Genomic DNA, 24,225 nt, shown 5'->3' with positions numbered 1-24,225 from the left:
CATCGTTGGGAATTTTTCAGACCCTTCTATCTATATATACACACACACACACACACACGAGTGAATTACACTTTCCAAGGCATTATATAACATGAACGTGTTATTATCTCATGAAATTGTATGTACCGACTTCGATTGATGTCAACGGCTTTCCTAAAAATACCTGAAGATTTTAAAAATAAAACTTGAAGTCGGCCTTTTTATTTTCCTTTTAAAATAAACTCTTGTAGTTTTTAAAATAAGTCTCATGATTACATAAAGATTCATCTCACAGGGTCTGTCATGTCTAATATAGTCACTGACCGGGCTAAAATTAATTCATAGAAATATATTTAATTTCTACATTTATTCAGATCGAAAACTTTATCACAAATATGTTCTTAGGAGGGCGAATTTACTCCAAACTTTATCTTCCTCCACGTATGACCTGAAACACAGAGAATAAGTTCAATCTATTGTGATTCAGAACGACATTAAAAGGTAAGGAAGTAATATAACGACCAAGTAGGCATATAGCACCAATTCGCATTAAGTACATCAGTCTAACTCAATTATTGACTTTTACAATAATTCATACTTAAATTAATTTGTTCAACCAATTTGTTTTATTCACAATACCTTTAAATTCAATGTGAACACATCAAATGGTATTATGCAATATTTTGATATGCAAAATTATAAGTGGTACTACATGATTTGACACTGATAACATTTTACTGAAAATCAAAAAAAAATATTATCCATATAAATGTAAAAAATATAATTATAACAGCATGATTTTTACATTAATTGTTCAAAGTAATTCATTAATGACCACTAAGACAGACAACTTTGTCCAAGCTGAAGGCATTAATTGCCACAAAAACAAAGGGGGACAATTTGTAAACAAACACAAAATATATTGATCTTTACTGATGGTTTTAAAACGACCGAATTTAGTAGTAACACATTTCTATACAGATAAGAAGCCATAGATATTGTCACGAAAGTGAAATTATACGAAGATATTCAATGTTATTCCGAAATTTCTTTTCCGACAAAATTTGTCGTTGGAACTCTCCGTTACTCCCCATTGGCCATTATAACCAAAATTTCAACTGTTGATTTCGGTAATAAACTAATATACTTCATTGTACAACAGCTATAAAAAATTGATAGTAAAAATCTTTAGCCACATATAAATTTCCATTCCCAAAACCAGCCTGATATATGCTCGGAGTTAAGAGAAATCACACTTTTACCTCGCAATTCTACGCCTACTTGGTTGATCTCCCATCTTGGTATCCTGGGTTGCATATCCCTGATTTGTTTGTGTTAGGGATAATTTGTGTAAGGGACTGATGCTAGTACCGGTGTAAATGATCCTGTCGTCCCAAAATGTAGTCGTTACACTTAATTGCTATTTCAGAAGGTTATATAGACCAATCTTCAGTCACGTATGTATTTTTAGAGGAAATAAATGTGACCATCAAATATATTATTTAGAAATCTTTTCTTCCAGCTGATATGTATAATTATATCAAGTTTGTTTAAATACAGGCCAGCCTTAAAACCATGCAGAAGCATAGAATTGGTGATTCATGCATTTCTTAATCCCAACAGTTTTTTATTGGAAATCCTTCAGTAGGTCTCAAAGAAACAATATTCGGCAATTCAAGTGCAAAAGAAAGTTGGTTACAAGAGATAGTTTGGTTACGTTCTACTATAAAAAAAAAAATCCGCTAGAATCAGTCAAAGAATATTTGACAATATATATAGCAGATCCAAGTAGATGAACATTTGAAAAGTCGTTTTTACGACGTAAAACATGAATTTGAACAGATACATTGATTGAAATATGATGAATACTCGTGTCTCGTAGACAGTTCCATGCCTAAATATGAGAGGAATGGCGAGGTTACCGTCAAACTTTGTTTGTTTGTTTGTTGGGGTTTAACGTCCGAGCAGCAATATTTCAGCTATATTCAGACGATCCGTCAAACTTAAATGCTATTCCAATGCTCCTTTGAAACAAGTAGATCTAATTGTAAATTAAAGAGATATAAAGTGATAGAAATATTAACTTCTTTTATTCATGGATGTACAATTTTGTATTTAACAATAGCAAAGTAAATTACTAATCTTTGGGTTTCAATATTTTATTCTATCTCTTTTTACTACAATGTATAATTTGTTTGATTTCAATCAAAAGCTCAAGAAAAAGTAAAGAGTATTACTTTCCTTAAAACATAAAATAGACATTTATAAATAATTTGCGATTCCTTCATATGAACATAATAGCTAAATGTTTTTTTTAAGTCGCTCATATTCTTAGCGAATTTTTGCACTCGGAATTTCAGTATTTTACATTTACATATGATTTGCATAATTATATATTACTACTCCACATTTAGCTGCTGGTCTGTGCTGGGTTTGCCGCCAAGCATAGCTTTAGTTCGAGCTTCATACGAGATCAAAATGTATCTCTTAAATACCTTACACATGTGTTATACGTGTGTGTTTTGCTTGTATTATATCGGGAATTAAGTTTACATTGAAAGATGAAATGATCCGTTAGCATTAAACATAACCCAGCTTCCGATTCAGACACAGGGACTCATTACATTTGACTAATAGGTCATATACATTATCAGGGCCCCGATATCTATACACTGATGTATAAACATGTTTCTTTCAAAGTTTCAGCGATAGTTGGGTTACGACCCAAAGATCGCTAAAACTTTTAAAAACTTATGGAACGAAAAAATTTCCCGCATTTCCTGGTAACCAGTTGTTTTGATTGAGAAACATTCGGGTCATCACATTTACGAAAAAGTAATCTTATCAAGGAAACCAAGATTCTAGCATAAGGTACCTGATTTTAGAGCACATCGGATTCGTGCCATTTCGGATATTGAAAGTACGCCAAAATCAGTGACAAAGAATATATAACGATTAGCGCCTTAGAAGACTTCAGTCTTTGATTTTTTATACTCATAGCCAAATGTTTTTATTTGTTTTATACATGACAGCAAAATGGTTTTACAACAGAACAAAATACATACACTCACTCACAAAACAATAAAAACAAGAAAACTTTTTTTCTGTACTTGACTTTGAAAGTTTTCAGTATGATCTTTGGAACGCAGAATCATTCTCACCAAGTTAAGAAAGGCCCATATATCTATTTCGCAACAAATCAAAAGAAATGTTGACTATTCCCCGGGAATACTGTAACAGACATTTAAAATACTTAGGGGAGGGGCTATGGTTTTAATTATCTTTCCCCTGTCTCAAACACCAGTTATATTTTGCTCAAAACTTGTCATGACATGTCCTGCGACATATACCCTACATTACATTTAATGTACTTATCCGGTTACACAAATACCACACAAGGAAGTAAGCATATTTTAAAATCCAAATTGGATTGTTTAATAAACATCCTTGTTTAACTTTGTGTAATAATATAGATATCAGGTAGGTGCATTTTATGTATCAAATAAGTTCAACTTTAAGTTTCGGTTTCGCTGGATAAACAAAGTGTTGGGTGAGTACTTTGGTGGTTCATAGCCCGGATATTTTGTAGTTTTAGTCAATTATTATAAACATTATTGTATTGTATTCTTTGTTTATAGTATGGAAAAAATGTCATTTATTGGTCTAACCATCCGGTGACAACAAGCTTAACTATATTGAGAATATGCATTAAAAAAAAAAGAAAATATTTCTGATTTCACCCGTACGGAGACCTATATCGCATACCCTATATTGCATACCCTATATCACACCGCATACCATATATCACACCTCTTCACGGGCCATACAGTTACTTGAAGTATAGTTAGAATATATGATATGTCAAAATCTGTATCACATTCAGTATATAAACTTATTCGAGCCGACCAGTGACGATGTTGTTTAACCATTATTCTGGTGTCTTCTCCTAAATGGGTTTAATTATTGGTTAGCTGACAAAAATATTCGGGTACACACACAAAACGGGTATTGAAGTACGACATGCTGTCGGGGGCCATATTTTTTACTTATGAACTTTTTCCGGTCAAGTAATATACATATTTTGTTTTAAATAAGATGCTTTTCTTGTACATGGTTATATCACAACCTATTAAGTTGTTACGAGTATTAACGGAAACTGTTGTGTCTATTCGCTAGTAATCTTGATGTCAGGTTTCCGACGATCATCGTGTACTCGTGATCTCATCGAGCATCAAAATCCGAGTAAATAAGGGTCACTTTCAACTGGAAATAAGGCTTACAAGAAGGTAGGGATGACTAGGAGTAATTAATCATTTGAATTTTAAATATGAAATTGAAAATCTTTAAAATTGTTTAAAGAAATTCATTGAATTAGATTATCAAGCAAATTCATTATTCAGCATTAAATCATCGACAAAAGTAAATATGAGGCATTTTTAAAGAAGCAAGTCTAGGGTCTCCTTTTAAAAATGTATGGGATAGCCACTGTGATGGCTCGTGTGTCAATAAACTATGGATTGTAGGGAATATTTTGATAAATATAAATATATTTTTAATTATAAATCGTATTGTATAGATTAGATAAGGCAAGGGAAAAAAGGCAAATTCCTTGACATTTTTGCTGAATTTCAAAAGGTTCTCGCAAACTGAAGAATTATCATTTATTAAGACAATCTTGTGTAAAAGGGTGAAAACATTGAATAGATAATTCACTCTACACGATGACGTACTCCCAAATAGTTAGAGTGGGGAAACGCTCTTGGACCCACGAGGGGTCTGGGAGTAGGCCAGAGCGTCAACAGAGCAGGACATATTCTGATTGAGTTCTTCGGTCAGGTATCCCGAAGGCTGGGCCCCGCTACCTCCAACTTCTAATACACATCTTCTAACAGAACCCCCGTAAGGGGCGGTCGTGCTAGATCCGTAAGGATAGTCAAGACCGTAAAACACCCAATCATCGATAGGTAACTAATTCATGAGAAAAAATATGCATTAGGTCTTAATACATATGTACTCTAATAATGAACTCAGATAACACAGAAAATTCCCCATTTAGATATCGTTCATTTATTACAAAACAGGAAGTGTTCTTATTTCAATTCAAATTTATGATGTTAAAAAAAAAAACTTACTTCTAATTACGGGGGATTTAAAATTAAACACCTAACTTCCCACTTACATCAGATCTAGAAGCGACCGTGATCTTCTACCAGGAGCGGATCAACAGATTTTGAAAGTTTTTTTTAATTGGGTTCAGAACAACGGTAGATCCTAATCTCTCATTGGCTTAGTTTTGGAAAATTTTGCACGATATTACAAAATTTTCCAAAAGAAGGGGGTTCTAACCGCCGGAAACACCCTGGATCCGCCACTGTCAACTATAAATGGCATGTATTGTTGAATGGAAAGGTTGCCGAGGAGTGGCAAGGTATTAAAATTAACGTCTAGACAATTAGTGATTTCAGTATCACTCTATAAGTTTTTTTTCTCTTTCTGGTAGTTCATAGTTTGAATATAATTTTTCGTTGATATCGTGTGCCTACTGTCAAATGAAGCTACAAAGCCAGTAACCATATAGTTTTAATAGTCCAATTGCACACAAGGCTGTGTCATTTTTACCCAACTTAGAAAAAGAAAAAGATTTCTGACCTAATACTATTATGGAGGTAAAGCCAGTGTCACACAAGAACAGCGCATCCACCCGTCCACATTATGTTTCTCATCAGTTTTGTACATATATTTCTGAAACTTTGGTGTTTTTTTTAATTATTTTTTCATTGTATTGGTGTTTTTTTCTTTTTTCTTTTTTTTATTTTTCGTTCTACTGTTGTTTTTTCCTTTTTCTTTTCCTTTTTCTTCATTGTCTTGTAAAATCTAATTCAGAATTGTCTTTATTAATATTCATAATTATTTTATGATTCTAATGTTCTTATATATGCATTGTACATTATTGATGGGAGAAGACTTCATAAGTTGATGAAACTTGTGTCCTATCCCTTTTGTAGAGTTAACAAATAAAATTGTTGTAAACTAAACCCAACTTAGATAAGTATCCTCAATTAAGCTATATGAAGGTATTGATTGTGGGAAGTAAATTGGAACTAGTTTTTTTATATGTTTCGTAGGACTAATTGATGAACTTTTATACTTCGTAGGACGATACATTTCAGTAGTGATGGATGGAGTTATACCTGCGGGTATATTTAACGCCTTCCGTAGTAATGGGGCACCAACATACTATGGACCAAACCAAACCCCGTTCATAGCAGATATTCTAGAATCAGGATTTATATTCGCCTTCGTGATTTTAGCTGTCTCCTTTTTCGTGGTATTGCCTGGAATTAGAGGTATAGAGGTAAAGAAATAATGTAATCCTTTTTATTGCGCAGTATCGTCGCACTGATATCACAACGGGTCACCCAAAAAACTATTTTTGTTTATTGCATATATACAACAATAAAAATTTTGCCAGGAACGAACTTCGGCTTAGAAGAGGAAATCCTTGGTGTATGAAATTCATTCCAATTTTATTTACTTTTACTGAATACTATTATGTCTGAAATGTCAACCTTATACCCCCCACTTTTTCATTCCAGCGGTTATATGTTTTTATACGGGTAGTGGTAACCCTGTACATTGGAGCAGTTATTATGCGTAAGTACATTGTGCTCTATACTACAGACGAAATCATAAATGAAAATAAAAACATGGAAATATTTGCTTATTATGATGCGAACCAATGCGCTTATTATAAAGATTGGTATGCAATCAGTGACCACGCTAAAACCGAATAACTGGAAGAAAAGTTCGAACAATTTGTGAAAAAAAGACTTAAAACTATATTTGTGAATTTCCGTTAGTAATTGAAGATGAATTATAGATTTTTCAGTTTTTCAGTCAGATCTTGTTTCCATTTGTAGTGGCAAATCTAACCCCCGAATGGGAGGTTGCTGAGCTAAAGAGGGTACCCACAAAATACAAAGCCGGAGAAAGAGCAGAAATACATGCTGATGTTGGAGTTCATATAGGTCTCAGAGGGATTAATATCACGCTTAAAGGTTTGTTATCAAAGCAACACAATATCGACAGCCGGAATTTTTATTAGTATTTTGTAGTACATGTAGTAAATGCCCCCCCCCCCAAAAAAAGTGCATTATGTGTTTACATAAAATACCATTTGCAAAAAAAATCCGATCCATCCATGAGTGTTAGTGTGTATTTACTATGAAAATAAATTCAAACTTTTATTTCAACAAAGAGAAACTTACTTTTCTGTTTTAGGAACACCAGAAACACAATTAAACGAGACCATCAACTATAATGAACATTTTGACTGGAGATGGGCACAAGGACGATTTGGATTTGGAATATTTGGTAGGTACACCTGTTAATCAAAACACATTAACAGTCGAGTTTTTTACTCAAATTCTTTTTTTTTTATTTCTGAACAATTGCCTCTTTTTCACAAAAGTTTAGTATTTAGGGAAAACTACTATTACAAATTTGGTACTTAAGGTCTTTCAGGATTCATTATTTTTCTTCAGAAGTGTGCTATAATAAAGCATTAAGTTCGATGGACCATTAAGCATCACACCCCAGTTTTCTTTGAATTGTTATACTCCCTACACTTGTTTTTGATATTTCAGCTGGTCGTTTTAACCGTGAGTACAGAGAGGCCCAGTTCAGGGGCTTACCATTGCCAATATTATGGATAGCTGAGTATTTTACATTCGATGGTGAGGGTATTAGATGGGGTCGTCACTACAGACAAGCCGGGTGGTACGCTCATATCATGATGTGGTACGTAGTATTTGGCAGCTTCTTGTGTGTGTTGTATTATTGTTTTCTCAAAATGAAACATCATTACATTGCTTTTCAATATATAATATACACAAATATTAATGTAACTCATGTTTAAACTTTTAGTTTTATATCCTCCATAGGTTGGCCCTACCACTTTGGTTTTTGACCATCATATTGTTTTTCGTCTTGCTGAAGTATGGCGCCTACTTCCTGATGTTGACTGGAGGAGTAATGATCATTGCCAATATTCTATGGTCGACCATTAGGAATTTCAACGAGTTACGGATTCCGTTGGCAGCTGAACATGTTCTAGAATTCCATTATGGTGGCGCTTATTGGGTTAACCTCATCACTGGTATATGACTATAGCTTTGAGTACTTATTTTCTTTTTCCCACCAGGCCTGGGATGTTTTGAAAATAAGAAAAATTCAAATTTTAGCCCCCCGAAAAGTTTTAAGACATAAAACAGATTGATTCAATATTTCAACTTAATATTGTAGACTTTCAAATAAGCATTTTAACGCAGTCTTATGTTTTCACACTAAAATTAATATTAAGTCCTTCTCCCCCGGAGAAGAAAGTATAAAAGTTCCTTGTTATGATTAAATAAAACGAGACGTACAAAGTCTGTATAATGATGACCTGTACGCGGTTTTGTTAATTCTTGCAGTCCATATTGGTGTAACACATTCGGTATTGGTTACGGAAAGAAGTGCATATAATCTACTGATTTTAAGTTAATTAACCTCTCACTGACCTTTTTTTCATCTTTATATTACCAGGGGTAATGTGTGTCATCCTGGGAGCCATCATCTACCTGATGGACCTACGCTTCCCAACACAAATCGCTTCTTTCTTCGGCGTCGACGTTCTGCAGGATGAATTCGAGGAAGCAACTGCCGATGGTACTATTACATATTTTCTCTGCACTGGATTTAGTTTCTGTTGGCACCCCAACTTAGTTTTGATTACTATAGTATAAACATCAAATAATTACGTTAGAAACAACACAGATATGTATAGCAAGATGATACATGTACGCACTGTTCAAATGGATATTTATAGAATATAAAAATTGCTAAATTACGAAAACATGGGTGGGTGATGAAGAAACTCAATGACTACCTTATCTTTGAGCAAACTGTATTTTTGTGCTCCTATCCAATTGATTGGGAGAATACACATTATTTTAACATTTTTTTTAAAGTTACACATCTAAACAACAATCAAAATAAAGATGAACTACTACAAAATTGTAAGCTATTTCTACATAGCTGTATTTGATGACTTGTATCTGTTTGTTATTGTAAAAACAAGAAACAAGTTATCAAATGTATTTGAATGAAGCGAGGATATTTATTTGGTGTCAATCTGAAGTTATTTCTATACTTTATATATATCTTGTACTGCATGTGTTTTCAAAGCTATTTGGGAAAACTAGGAGCCATTTTATGGAGCAATTTGGGAAACATCACTATGATGGCTATAAATTAAAACGAACAGTATTTGTTGTTGAGCATTTTTTCCCCAAAAAGCCCCATTTCTGCGACGAATCTAGTTCAAGTAATACCTGCTTTATATATATTCTTATTGAATTGGTTTTCCTTGAAAGTTACAGAGTCTTTAGTAAATAAAGTATAAACTAATTGATATATCAAAGTAGTAAGAAACATAAGAAAACTGAACAAGGATGTTTGTTTCGATCTGTGAAATTTTATTTTCGATACTATATTTGTTTTAGAGGACACAAGTTCCACTAAGAAGGATGAACCAGGACAGAATGGATTGGAAATGAGAAATATTCCCCCTACAGACCAGAACGGTAGAGCACACTCATCTGCTGCTGCCGCGGAAGACGACGAGGATTCGGACGATGAAATCTACGAAGCACCTGTATGTAATGAGTGGCATTTGCTAGCAATTATGTTGAATGCAGCTCTGTAGGATTTCAGATTTATTTAAACTAGTTAACAACTCGTTTAGACATTTTGTTTTTACTTTTATTAGAAGTGACTCGATAGTGACGGATACAGAGATTGAAAAAGGAGGGGTCCAGTTTTGAATCCAGAAAAAGGGCTTCAAGCTTATAATTTACTCATTTTGCCAAAATTTTGCACGAAATTAACACAATTTCCGACAATTAGATATTGATTTTTATTTATTCTTACTTGAAGCTTACAGAAATACATGTAGTCAAGTTTGGACATGTAACTAATTTTCACTCTGGATAATTTCAGACTTTTGCCCAGCAACCTGCATCGTTTCAATCTTCTGTGAGGAAACAGAGGTTTACCAAACGTATTGGTCTGCAAGCACCAAGACGACGTCCTCCTCCTCCAATACCCGATGAGGATCAAGATGAGGATTATGTTAATGCCGTGTAAGTCAACATGGTTGTTACATGGTTTTGATCTCTTCCCTCTTTTACTTGCTCATTACTTTTGTTACTGTGTATGTATTATTTTGGTTATTTTATGTACTTCGTTGCGTGTGTGTTTTCCATGTCTGGTCTTCGTCCCTGGATTACATCCTTTTGATTTCTGGTAGAATCTTGGTTCCCTTAATTACTCTTTCACAATTTAAGTATATCTCTAAAAGAGTAATCAAGGGAACCGAGGTTATAGCGGTAATCAAAAGAATGTAATCCTGGGACAAAGACCAGACGTGGAAAACAGACACACACAACAAAGAACATAAAGTAACTAAAATCATACATACAAAGTAACAAAAGTAAATGAGCAACTCGGACTCCACTAAATACTGGGAGCATGGACCAGGTGCACCGGTAGGGTAAGCGTCCTCTGCTTTTCTAGAAACACCCGCCGAGTTATTCATAAAAAGTCAAGTCCGGGGTAGACAAACGAGGAAAGGCAAACTATGACCCGTTGAATAAATCAGTTTTCATGGTGCGGATGGATACATCATAACGATCCACGAGTTCATGATGACAACCATAAAACTTCTGTAGTGATGACTTCAATATTGTAGCAACATAACCTGTTCCAGAAGCCTATTTGTTAGACTTCTAGCGCGATACAAAAAGTCTGTGTAGTTTCGGCAAACTCTGGCATAACGTACGAGTTGTGATATGAACACTCCATACGCAGGAGCCGAAGGGATGTTGCCACAGATGAAAGGAAAGTTGACAATTCTGAATGAAAAGTCATCACGTTTGTCGTAAAGTTTGGTCAATAGTTTTCCTTTACCATCGATTTCTAAGTGTAGGTCAAGATATGAGGCAGACTTCACAGTGTCTGTAGTATCCTTTATCTCAAGTTCTTTTGGGTAGAAGCGATGTATCTAAAGTATTGAATTTTGAAATGATTCATGCGAGTTATACTAGCGATTACTATATAGAGTGAAACCTTGTTAACAGAACAAATCCCTTCAGAACAGTATATATTTACGTTAAAGAAGGTTGTTGATTGCAAATCAAAATACAAGATGTGTTCTGATGACATCTCTCAGTATTGTATTTTGAAACATTTACATGAAAAACTAAATACTGAGAGATGTCCTTAACCAAACCAAACCCTTCAGTACATTCGCTACTGATTGCACAGTAGTGGCGTCATGGCTCCTCAAACTTAGACACAATATATAGGTTTTCTGTTTTGTTGTCTTTTATGTCTATACAGAAGATGCTGCTTCCAGTTTCAGCTCAGACCTAAGTTTGAAAAGTTTGTTCTTAATAATCATAGTAAAATGGTACCCACCACCCAAAATGTGTTAAAGTGAAACCTGTCTAAAACAAACCCAGAATAATCCAAAAACCTGCTGAAACCAAATCCTGAATATTCTGAAAACCTGTCTGAACCGAAGCCTGAATAATCTGAAAACTTGTCTAAACCAAACCCTGAATAATCTGAAAACCTGTTTAAACCAAACGATGAATAATCTGAAATACTTCTGAACCTAAGCCTGAATGATCTGAAAACCTGTCTAAACCAAACCTGATTAGTCTGAAAACCTGTCTAAACCAAACGATGAATAATCTGAAGACCTGTCTAAATCTAACACTTTTTAAAGTCCCTTTACATCGATTTATATGTAATTTGAACCCCGGTAAATCGAACACCTGTCTAAAACCGAACATCTGTCTAAACCGAATCAATTTTGAATTCCAAAGGGAGCTTAGTTTAGACATGATTCAATACACATATTTTAATGATCATACTTAATTATCTTTCATTTTGTCTTTCCTTATTTTGTAGACGTCCTGACCAAGTGAGGCTCAATATGGGTTACCACTGAGTACAACCACTGCCTGCTATGGTGCTAACAAAATAAACTTCTCAATGAATATATACAAACTATTGTCTCGCATCTTAGAGCGACAAGAGGGTGGAAATATTGCCACTGTGCCATGTGGAAGGTTTAATGATATTGTTTGTTTAAACTATTTTTTTTTTATATTTCATACATACTGGTATACAATTTGCATCTGATATGTAAGGAATAAAAATATGGAACATTCAAATAAATGTATATCTGTATAGAAAAAAAAATTGTGTTCATCCTTAAATACATTACTTTCTCTTCTAGTTTTATTTTCACATTTGAAGTGTAATGATTTCTCAGACAGAAACTTTGAAAATATATTTTATTTTTTTTTTTCAAATGAGTGTTTCTCACCACATTCACTGTTTATATATTTATATTTATGGATTTCATGTTGCTTTAGTCACAATATATAGTTTTCTAATATCAAGATATATATATATACTGGGTCTCGGTTTGACTGCTAAATATCAGTACACGTTTTTTTTTTTTTTCATTTTTTTACAGCATTACATGTATATATAATTTTGTATACAAAATAAAAAAAATGCATATTGAACTTTTTGAGTATCTCTAAGGTTAATGATTTATAATCCATTGTTAAATTTGTTTTTTTTGCAACTAAATTACTGACTGAGGGGTTTTAATGTCCTTGACTACACTATCGGGTATTGAGCAGACATAGACAAATCAATTACATATACATCTATACATATACATAATACGACGATCCATGACAGCACTGGTGACTATTCGCCGGTGCAGCTCTAACAGAAAAATACAATTAATGTAAAAAAAACCAGGTGCACAAACAAAAAAATATTTAAATATATACAAATTTAATGAGATTTAGATGTTCTGACCCTGGAATCAACTGTTGAAATTTTTGTGTACGTGTATTTTTAGATGGTTGTGGAATGAGGTAAAGATTTGGGTCCAGTACAATTTCATTATGCGCCATTTTGTATAACATTATGACTCTAGCATTATTTCTCCTTTGTTACAATGTTGGCCATTGCAGATGGTTTAGTATATCTGTTACACTGCTGGTATTGTTGTATCTGTGACGTATCTTGCTGTCATGCGTTGAACTTGTTCTATTTCGTGCGTTAGCTTAGTTATGTGAGGTGCCGCTCCACGTGAACAGTACTCTAGATTGGACCTTACCATTAATGTGTATGCCAAACTTATAGTTTCAATGTTTTGAATTTGCAAATTTCTTATTTGCTTTTGAGTTGATGTTGTTGATATGTGTGTTTCAGTTCATGTCATTTGAAATTGTTATGCCTAAATTTTTTGCTGTTGTAACTGAGTCCATAATGTGCCCTTTTAGAATGTATTGGTTTATTTTTGGTGTTTCTGATCTTGTGACACTGGGCGAGTTACATTTTTCATGATGGAATTGCATACCCCATTTATCTTCCCAGGCTGCAAAATTGTCTATATATTGTTATAATAAAGCAGCACCCTCTTTACAAAATATTTGTATGTCTAGGATACAGTGGTCAGCAAATAATCTAGTTTTAGATGATACTGTTGGTTGGAGATCGTTGATAAATATTAGAAAAAGCAAAGGTCTCATTACAGAACTTTGTAGTACTCCGTTTACCATTGGCAGTTGACTAGATACCTAATGTTCCATCCAGAGCATTCTATTACTAAAAATGATGATAAGTACGCTTCCAGGTGTTCCCCTTTTCCTATGACTACGAAGTTTCCAGGGTTGATTATTGCGAGGTACCTTGTCAAATACCTAAAATAATGAAGTATGTTTGCATGCTACTAAGTAGTTCATGACTAAGCGTAAGCAACTGTGTTTTGGCACGAAAATCGCTATTCTGGCTCTTATTTGGTCCGTCCCAGTAGATTTAGATAGATCTACGTGTTTTTAGTAATTTATCTGTGCCTTTGATGGCAATTTTTATGTTTGGCATGGATGGATAATTGTTTTAATGAGGAGGTAGTTCTTCATTAGTGTTTCTGGTGTAAATACTGACAAGTATTGTTTGTTAAGTATTTCTGTTTTTTTTGTTTGGTGCCGTCTACTAGTAGCCCATCTGCTCTAAGGGGTGCTACACCTGAACTGTCTTTTGATGTTATTCCAGAATTTCATTTGTTTTTAGACAGTTTCTATTGTTTATTCATAACAGATGATGCTTTCTAGACAGTGCCAATATTCTCTTCTTGTTTCTTTTTGTAATCTTGTAATCTGCCTTTTGTTTCTTTATGTATTGTTCTGTATTTTTCTGCCTGTCTGTTGGTTAATCTTTTTGGAATATTTATTTTTTTTTTCTGATGAGTACTCTCATTTCCCTATTGACCCTCGGTAGTCTGCGTCTGTTTTTACTGATCAATTTCGTTGGTATTGTTTTGTTTATGATGTCTGGCGCTCTTTCCTTGACGATATTCCTTAATTGGTGTACAATTAGATTTTGTCTTCTAAGTGTTTGTCGAGGTTAATGGTTCCAAGGTTAATGGTTCTAAGTTTCTAGTTCTTGTTACTTGTTTTCAATGGACTGATATTCTTAAGTATCTAAGTTTTTAGTGTAAGGGTTAAGACTAGCTTTCTGAATAGGTGAGGATATTGCTGATGAACTATATTGAATGATGTGCCACTGCTAGTCACACTTATAAGCGTTGTTGTATTAAAGATGTGTACGAGATATTGGGCATGCCACAGATGTCACAGTTCCATGATAAAATGTCACAATTAAAGTTTATACCATCTTACTGATCGATTTTTTTTTTCAAAAGAAGACAGTTTCATAAATGTAGTAGGATCTAATTAAATCTAGTAGAATTCATTGTTTTATATGTTCAAACCAGGTGTTTGTTTTAAATAGAAATCCTGGTCACCATTTAGTAGTCCATACTATAGATAATTAATATCCTTGAGAGTTGACATTTTCATTTCCTTTAACATACATTATTCACCATATCTATGTCTCTGTTCTTGTCATAAATCTACTGTTTATATTCAACACCGAGAAGAAAACAAAAGAGATAAATAATGGTTCGCTTGAGCGTGGTTAAAATAGGCGCTCATTGTACACTATCTGGTTAATCCCTTTTTGGATTCAGTGTCTGGAGCTGTTTTCTGATTTGACCGCCCACTGGTAGCCCAGAGTGGAACGCTGCAAAAAAATGTATTAGTTGAAAACGACAAAATTATTAATTTTTCAAAAAAGATGTTTGTGATACTTTTAATCTTTTTTGCAAATGAAATTGGTAAATATGTTGCTTTTGATGAGATCAATCATCCTAGCATACACAAAATTGAAGCTTTGGGGCATCAGGATGCAATTCAACAGACGTTGACATTGTTACTCAACTACTTAGTAAAGCTGCAGGTGTGGATAATATCTCATCTAAGCTTCTACATGCTGGGACACCTGCTCTTAACAAAAATATTGTATCTTTAATAAATAATACTATTAGTACTAGTAATTTTCAAAACAGGTTTAAAGAAGCACAGCTTGTACCTTTATATAAAAAAGTGATCCACTGGACAAGAAAGATTACCGTCCTGTCAGTATTTTACCAACGATATGTAAGTTATATGAAATTGTTCTGTCTGACCATGAAAACATTTTTCATTCTTTTTATGTGCTTTTAGAAAAGGGCATGGGTGTCAGACCACTTTGCCGAAGCTCCTTGAAGATTGGAAATCCGCACTTGATAAAAACCAGTATGTGGCAGCTATATTAATGGATCTTTCGAAAACTGGAAAATTATTTAACAGGTCGTAAGCAGCAAACCAAACTTCAGCGAGTAGTCACTGACTGGGCTGACATCACTAAGGGTGTGCCTCAAGGTTCTATACTCTCCTCTTCTTTTTAACATATTTATAAATGATATATTTTCTTTTATTGAACAGGGTACTTTATATAATTATGCTGATTATGACTGATAATTTAATGTCTGTTCTTTTAAAGAAAAGTACTGTATTAATAGAATGGTTCAAAATAAACTATGCAGGCCAACCATGAAAAAGTTTCAGGCTATTGCTGTTGGTAATAAAACTTGTGATATGAAGCCTGCTTTTCATATTGAGTCAGCTGTAATAAGCTGTGGTGATGTTGTTAAATTACCAGGGATCGATATAGAATATCTATTGAATTTCAATCAACATATGAAAAATATATGTCGTAAGGCCTCACAGCAACCCAGCGTGCCTGCTATCTCTCCAAATTAAATAAACTTACCACATTTCACACATTTAGTCTTTCGCACTTTAACTTTTGTCCTTTGTCATGACATGTTTGCACTAAAAGTAATACTTCTAAATTGGGAAAAAATACATGAGAGAGCCTTGCGGTTTAAATATGTAGATATTATGTAGACTATGAGAGTACATATGATGAACAATTAGATGGAGCTGAAGTACCATCGCTTATGATCAGAATAATGCGTACAGTGGCTATAGAGTCTTTTAAGATTTTAAACAAACTGTCACCGCCATGTTTACATGATCTTGTTGTTAAAAACTTTTTAAAAACTCAAATTATAGTTTAATCATCAAAAATTATCGTGACTTTTTGAGATGAAATTGTCATTTATGTCGACCAAATACACCAATTAACACGGCTTTTCGAGATAATTTTTCGCGACTTTTATTTATCTTGATGACAGAAATAGACTTCCATAAACTTGTCTCCATTTTGTCACAATAATAAGCTGTAATGTCATGATTTTGGTAAAAAGCTATCGCGGAAATATTATGTCGAGGCTACATATTGGCATGACTATATAAGTCGTGATAATTAACTCGAACGGTCGACATAATTATCTTAACAATCACGAAAAAATATCGTGACTTTTTGAGATGAAATTGTCATTTATGTCGACCAAATACACCAATTAACACGACTTTTCGAGATAATTTTTCGCGACATTTATTGATCACGATGACAGAAATAGACTTCCACACTTTTGTATTGCTTTTATCGCCTCAGTTTTAGTTGCTTTTAGTACTAGTGCTGTTTATTTATCTGCTTTTATTTTTGTCTTGTTTGCCAGCTCTTATAAAAAGTTGAAAAGCCCAATACAGAGCTTATGTTTATTATTATGTATTTCATGCCTACTCTAAAATAAAACTAATAAGGGGGTTTCAACGTCCTTGACTACCCTATCGGGTCTCGCACGGGTGGTGTTTTTTTTTTATTTATTTATAGGAAGAAAATGGCTAGCGTGTGTTATCTCCCTTTTCTTTCCCGCGCTAATTATTAAAACCGGTAAGTAGGTCCTATAAAATAGGAAAGATACGATAGTTTTATTGACTTAAAAGTGGTAAGAAGACCATACATGTTTAATGAAGTATTTAGTCCGTGTACGTGTAATCCCTGACCGTTCTGAGAAATGTATTTTCTTCAGGGTGAAAATTTGAAAATACATGGTGAAAAATCAATATAACTAAATAAAATATGCTTATTTACTATTCACCCATATAGATCAGTGATATTGTTTACCTTAAATTACTAACAGAATAAGTCAGTTTTCTCTGATGAAAGTTTAAAGTGCCTAAAATTAATCCTAATAAGATCACCTATTTCTCTATTTTTATCCATTTCATTAACCAGCACAATTTGTTCCTAATCATCAGAATAACAGTATTCTCGAGAAAAGCAACAATAGGTCAGTCAGCATATTACCTAGCTGCTATCTCAAAAATATTTGAAAATGCTATTAAAATTCAGATAGTTGAACATTTCAATAAAATTGGCAATTTTCAGATTTGGATTTCAATCTTCACTTTTTGTGTGTGATTGAAGGTAAGAAAAAATAGCAAATATTTTGCTGCCATTCTAATGGACCTGTTCAAGGCTTTAGACTGCCTTCCTAATGAGAGACAATTTCCTAAATAAAATTTTATTGACTGTCTATGCAGCTGACAATACTCTTTCATAATCTGGTAAATATTTAGGTACTGTTATATCATCTCAGGTGGAAGACAGTAATATTTGATCAAGTGGTTTTCAGATAATAAAGAGAAATTCCAGGCAAAAGCAGTTGGCAAGCAGACTTGTAACAAAGATATTAAAGTTTAAATTGAAAGGGATATATATGTAATGTGATGAAGAAGTTAAATTAGTTTGTGTTACGGTAGATTTAAGACTGAATTTTAATTCACATGAATCTAATATCTGTAAGGCTGCAAGGCAGTTAAATGTTTTAAATTGAGTCTGGAAGTACTTAAACAGGCTTAGATAGCTCTCTATATTCTCTTTCTTAATTATGTCAAATAAATTTTTGTTACTGTCCTTTGACTTTTGTAGTGAGCAAAACACTTCAAAATTTAAAAAAAAATCCAGTTTGCTCTGTTTAATTTTTTATGACTATACCAGCTCCTATTACTTACTTTTGGAACTGTTGAAACTACTTGAAGGATGTGCACAATTGCCTTGGAGACCTTCATTCAAAATAATTAATAAAAAATGTACATTGTTCTTGCAATATTTGAAAATATATATTATATTTTCAAAAATAATAACTATAATTTCAGATATGTTAATACTGCAGAGGTACCCTGACCACAAATTATAGCTTACGGTAAGTCTATCAGATATGAGGGAGGACAAGTATGGAACTCGCTTTCCAATGAAGCCACAGTTCTGACCTCGTTTAACCAGTTTTAAATATACATTAACAGCTAGTTTGGGGACAAAATGCCACTGTAGATTGTAGAAGAGTAATCAAGGGAACCAAGGTTATAGCAGTAATCAAATGCAATCCAGGGACAAAGACAAGACATGGAAAACAGACAAACACAACAAAGAACACAAAGCAAGAAAAGTAAATGAGCAACTTGACTCCACTAAAAACTGGGAGCATGGACCTGGTGTGTATGTAATTACAAACCTGTGCTGTTTCATGGCTGTTGAACTTGTAAACTCTGGCTACTTTTTATTACTGCTTGCTTTTGATTTTATTTTACTTGTATAGTGCGGCTTTATTTATTATTTTATGTCTGCATAGTCTTGTTATTTTTATTTATGTTCTTTTTGACAAATTATGTATTTTGACTTGCGTCCCTTGCTGTATGGAGCGGACTGCTTTTATTGGAGGACATGTCTTTGATGATTGGTTAATACTGTATATCTTTTCGTTTGATTTAGATGTTGTTGGTTTAACAGATCTTCATTTCTCATGATGTACACAAATTAATTGTTTATGACTTATCCTATTTCTTAACATCCTCAATAAAATTAATCATTTTAACTACAAATTCTAAGATTTATAGGATATTAAAAATTTCCCAATTAAAAAAAATGATGCATATTTTTAAATAAAAAAGAATCACTTGAAAGGTAGAATCACTGTAGAGCCATCACAATTTGTCCTTCAACTGAGTTCACTCACAGGCCCCTAAGGGTTATGGGAAAGGCAGTATATTGAAAAAAATATGTTCATTGTCTTACAACTTGCACCTTGATGCAAAATTCTACAAATAATTTTTCGGTGATCTGTGGTTTACACAGTTTCAAAGGAATACAGAAATACATGTACCAATTATAATGATACATGTATTATAATCTATTTTAAATCAATAAAACATACTTATTTAGCTTCGTTAAATTGCTATGTTAAAAATAAGTTTTTGAAAAAAAAATATTGTATTCTTAATAATTGCTTCTTTATGATATATTTTTCTTATTTAAAGTAAAACCCATACATCCTTTTTCAAAACGTTGCAGCCCTCAGCAAATTTTCATGTTTTTAATATTTAATTTGCATCCTTTTTTTTGGTGGGTCATAATAGATTGAAGGCATAATTCTAAATATGTGACAAATAGCTATTGGGCAGGACCTTTAAAACATATTATTCGAACATCAACCCATATATCCAGAAGTCACCTAGTGGTCAACAATGAATTCACACCATGCAGTCATATCACTATCATACTATGAAAGTAAGTTCAGGATATTTATCAGTTTTCACTAAAAATCTTGGAATAAAATCGCACATAATGAGACTATGTAATAACTTCAAATAATGCGTATTTACCACATGTTATTGACAGCGGGGCCCACAGAGATGGCTCTCATCTGAATGATATCTAGTTAATTTGACGGTAATTTACTGTAATAATTTGTTAGAATTATTCCCCTTTGAATATAACAATCAACATGTACTGATTATAATAGGTGGTTACTGTTAAAGTAAATTTTTGTTTAATTTTCTATATTAACTTGCACTGATGAAATATATATCTTTACAAGAGTCATTAAGTTAAAGTTTACACTATGATCAATATTGAAATTATAAACCTTGACAGAATCTTGTGCAGTTTTGGTTGCTATTATGAGTTCGTGACTGCAACATTGATATTATAATAAATTTAACAGACAATTTATGGGTTCAATTTGGGAGTTGGTTGAGAAAAGTTATAACTTTACACTGCAATAAATGTTTTATAATAGTATTGTAGTATGTGGTTGGAGAGGAAACTTCTTTTTATATTACTGTAATGCTAATTTACCTAAATTGTTATAGAAGTTGGATTATTAAAAGTAATGAAATTTGACTGAATTTATCTTTGTAACAAACACATAACTGTATAAGGAAAGAAAACAGAATTGATATGTAATTTGTAGCAAGTCTAAATGGATATGTAGACTTGTAGCAAGTCTAAATGGATATGTAGACTTGTAGCAAGTCTAAATGGATATGTAGATTTATAGCAAGTCTAAATGGATATATAGACTTGTAGCAAGTCTAAATGGATATTGTGAAATGTAACAAATACACCAACCAATAACATGTAAAAGGCTGTAAACATCACTGATATTTACCAAATAGAGATGCTGTAAATTGCCCTTACCTTATACAAATATGGGCACCCCTTAAATAGAAATGTTGAGTTTAGCCTTGACCTTAACCAAATTAGGATGTTAAATAAAGTCATGACCTAAAACAAATAAGGATGCTGTACACAGCTCTGTCCTTAATCTAAATAGGGACCCTAGGCTGTATACAGCCAATTTTTAACCTCAACTAAATAAAGAGGCTGTAAACAGCCCTGACTTTATAACCAAAGAGTATGATGTAATGTTATGAAATATTATGTGGAACAGGTTTAAACAAATTTTCAATCATCACCTCCTGGTGTGTAAATCTTCCTCCTCAGATGTGCTTGAGGAGATATGATGCAATACAACCTCAGATTAATATCTTTTTGTGTCTGGTTGCCTCAACACCTGTTAGATTAATCTGTCTAATTTTATCTAGATCTTGTCTGTTATAGTAGCCTTCACCTCTGTCAAAATGTTTTTGTTTTTTTTTCATTTTTGATACACTTATTGATGTTATCTTTGAAATGCAAATAGTGATTTTTTTTTTTTGCGTTCTGAAATCAATTTTGAAATACTAGGTGAATTCTTGTATTTTTCATCTTCTTGAATTCATGCTGCTTGTTTTGATTAAGTCAGCTAGCTTGGAACAGAAGTTATCCATTTGGTCTTATTATGATAACAAATTTTGACGTAAGTTGCACCTCTCAAAAATTTCAAAATGCCACTACTTGTATTACAAGAAGGCTATCAAATAACAAAAAAATTACTCAAAAGTAAATGAAGATTTACTTCAGGGGATTCTGAAGGGAGGGTTCTGGCAGTTCTTGGAAATAAATATTTTGGCCCTGAAAAAGTTGAAAATATATATTCTGACCTATACCTCCTAGAAAATGAGTTTTGTGACAACAGTCTAGATACTACAGTGACATGGAAATAAATAATCTTGCCCTGATGTGGTTAAAAATAAATTTTCTGACCTGCAAAATTTCAAAAATAAATTTTCTAACCCCATTAAATATGTTAGCCCCCGTAAGAAACAAATGGTCATTCCCTTATGTACTTTTGAGATATGCTCATTGATACTATTTGCACAAGAGGTGACCTGTCTCATGTTTTGCAAATAATGAACTATTAAAGATATTTGCTGGTCATGTTCAGTCAATTAGTAAGATTTTCTGACTCCTCCGGTTTTACCCATTTCATAGCATTAACATTTTCTGCCTGTTGACCCCACTCATCCTTTCATAATTTATTAAAAACTCCCTTATTCTTTGGGAAGTTTTTATGAAATCCTTGTTATTTCTTCTGTGTTTTTTAAAAAAACCTATTAAGACAAAACCAATGGAAAATCTAGAGAAATCCTTTTCCCGCCAAAATGTCAAATGCTTACGTCTCAAAAGCAAGCGCACTGATCCATTTATTTTTTCTCCTTATATTGTTCTAGCATGAAAGATCTTAAAAAATTTCACAACCCTTTGAAATCTTTGTCATTCTTAAATAGAACAGCAAACGTCCTTAACTTCAGTTTTTACTGTAGGTCAGAAGTTGAGGAGAGACAACTGTGAAAACACCCAGTTAGGTGAGGAGAAAAAATGCATTTATTCTATCAACTTGTTATGAAAATATGGATAATTGGCTTTATCTTACCCAAACATGATGAGCATGTTATATTTGCCTAACTCTTATTAAGATTTACTTAAGTCATATAGTCAGCATGGTGGATTATACAATTATACTGATTTAAGAACATTACAATCTTTTTCTAAGTGAATTGAATTAGGAATTTTGATGTGAACCTTTATGTCATAAAAGTTTAGCTCTGTTTGAACATTTTTTTTTCAGAGTGCAATATGAAATAAGAGCTGCTTTTTAATGACCTTGAATAAGCTGTATTGTGAATCAATTGAAGTTTTACCCATAGAGATGAATTTATTACCTTGTTACATAAAATATATATTGCTTGTCTGATTTATAGAAAATAAGGTTTTTAGAGTGCAATACCTCTAGATAATGCTGCACTAGTGTACTCAGGTCAAAATCAGTATCACAAGGTCGTTTAGTAACATCTTAGTTCTATCAGTTATTGTTCATTTAAGATCAACATACAAAATTTTTGAAGAACTTTAGTGAGCATGCTCACCCCTTAATAGCCCTTAATTCCTAAGCTATAAGGACCATACCTCTTTAAAATCAAAATAGTCCTGTGTGATATGAAACCTATTAATTCAACTATGCAATACCCATATTGCAATCACCTTATCTGTCCATTAATCTGTCTGTCTGTTTGCCCATCCGTTTTCTGTTACAAATTTCTCAGCTTCTATTGGAGGGAATGCTAAGATACTTGGAATACTGCATTTGCATGACTTGATCCATGTTTCCTCTTCCTGGTTTCTGACTTCTCATTTACAGTACAACTTAATTTGACAGAAATGGTTGAGTAGGAGTATTCTTAGCACAACATAGAATGCATCTTTTTGTTATTGTCCAGAATCAAGAAGTATGTTGGTTTTTGAAATCTATTGGCCTCTAATTTCTTTCATGGATATGGTAAACACTTCTAAAATAAACATAACCTGACTTTATAGAAACTTGTGACACAACTACATACAAATCTAGACTTACATACTTAAGTTATATAGTTAAGTTTTGAAAAAAAAAAATCTTTTCACCCCTTTATTAACCCCTTTTCGTACCCATAATGGGTTACAACTAAAAAAAAAATAATTGGAAACAAGAGATCTGTTGTTTTTGATCATTTTCAGCCCCAAATACAAAAATTATGTAGAACTTAAAAAAAATCCTGTGGTATAGAACATTGTATTACAATATTGAAGAGGTCCATGTATTCTTATACATGAGATATGTAACTAAATTCTTTGAAGTGCTTGCCCTACTCCTCTGCTTCCAAAACACTTCAGTCGGACAATGACCCCTAAAATCAAAATTATCCTTTGTTTTCTAGAATGGAATCTTGCTTAAAATTGTACATGTATGAAGATTGAGTAACTAATAATCAAGTTATAGCATGAAAACAGTCTGTCTACAAACATCAACAGCTCAGACAATAACACCACCATACCATTTTTATTGTGGTCATATAAAAATATAAATACAAAATATATTACTTAAATGCTAACATAGTATTTATTACCTATGTCTGTTTCAAAATGTGATAGCAGGGCCATCATGGAAATTATTGAAATGTGATGTAATTATATATTAACTATGTATTGAATTTTTTTTACTATTGGAAAGGACCATCTTTCAAAAGAAGAATATCTCTTAAAATGTAGCAATTTACCAGTAATATGTATATTTAGAGTAGATAACTAGATCTGGATGGCCACACTAAGCACAGAAAAGTT

General features: G+C 32.9%; 1 protein-coding gene and 1 long non-coding RNA gene across 4 annotated transcripts; one reads left to right on the top strand and one right to left on the bottom strand.

Moving 5' to 3' along the window:
- Positions 1-331: 331 nt before the first annotated feature.
- LOC148619269 (uncharacterized) lies at positions 332-1,769 on the bottom strand. The gene is made up of 2 exons (XR_015921563.1): positions 1,242-1,769; positions 332-427 (listed from the first exon to the last, which is right to left on the bottom strand). It is a non-coding gene; the product is annotated as an uncharacterized LOC148619269 (long non-coding RNA).
- Positions 1,770-3,361: 1,592 nt separating this feature from the next.
- LOC148619268 (dual oxidase maturation factor 1-like) lies at positions 3,362-12,623 on the top strand. 3 transcript variants are annotated; one of them, XM_088578976.1, is made up of 11 exons: positions 3,362-3,459; positions 6,135-6,334; positions 6,576-6,633; positions 6,900-7,037; positions 7,261-7,353; positions 7,626-7,779; positions 7,923-8,137; positions 8,566-8,688; positions 9,525-9,676; positions 10,021-10,163; positions 11,998-12,623. In XM_088578976.1, exons 2-11 carry the CDS (start codon positions 6,155-6,157, stop codon positions 12,035-12,037), a joined length of 1,296 nt encoding a protein of 431 aa, XP_088435102.1. In that variant the 5' UTR covers positions 3,362-3,459; positions 6,135-6,154; the 3' UTR covers positions 12,038-12,623. The 3 variants fall into 3 exon arrangements, with proteins under 3 accessions (XP_088435102.1, XP_088435101.1, XP_088435100.1); XM_088578975.1 differs by having other exon boundaries at positions 3,415-3,529; XM_088578974.1 differs by lacking the exon at positions 3,362-3,459 and adding an exon at positions 4,156-4,265.
- The last annotated feature ends 11,602 nt before the right edge of the window (positions 12,624-24,225 follow it).

This window comes from Perna viridis, chromosome 4 (genome assembly GCF_037379345.1).
Source record: "Perna viridis isolate PV_CMFRI_1.1 ecotype Kerala chromosome 4, ASM3737934v1, whole genome shotgun sequence".
Lineage (NCBI taxonomy): Eukaryota > Metazoa > Mollusca > Bivalvia > Mytilida > Mytilidae > Perna > Perna viridis.
The sequence above is the reverse complement of the archived record's forward strand: the minus strand, read 5'-3'. Positions and strand labels throughout refer to the sequence as shown.

Bases quoted from the DNA above. Each gene is read 5' to 3' on its own strand.
- LOC148619268 (XM_088578976.1), top strand. From the start codon at position 6,155: ATGGATGGAGTTATACCTGCGGGTATATTTAACGCCTTCCGTAGTAAT. The intron at 7,038-7,260 runs GTTTGTTATCAA...TTTCTGTTTTAG, and splicing joins GATTAATATCACGCTTAAAG to GAACACCAGAAACACAATTA. The intron at 10,164-11,997 runs GTAAGTCAACAT...CTTATTTTGTAG, and splicing joins GAGGATTATGTTAATGCCGT to ACGTCCTGACCAAGTGAGGC.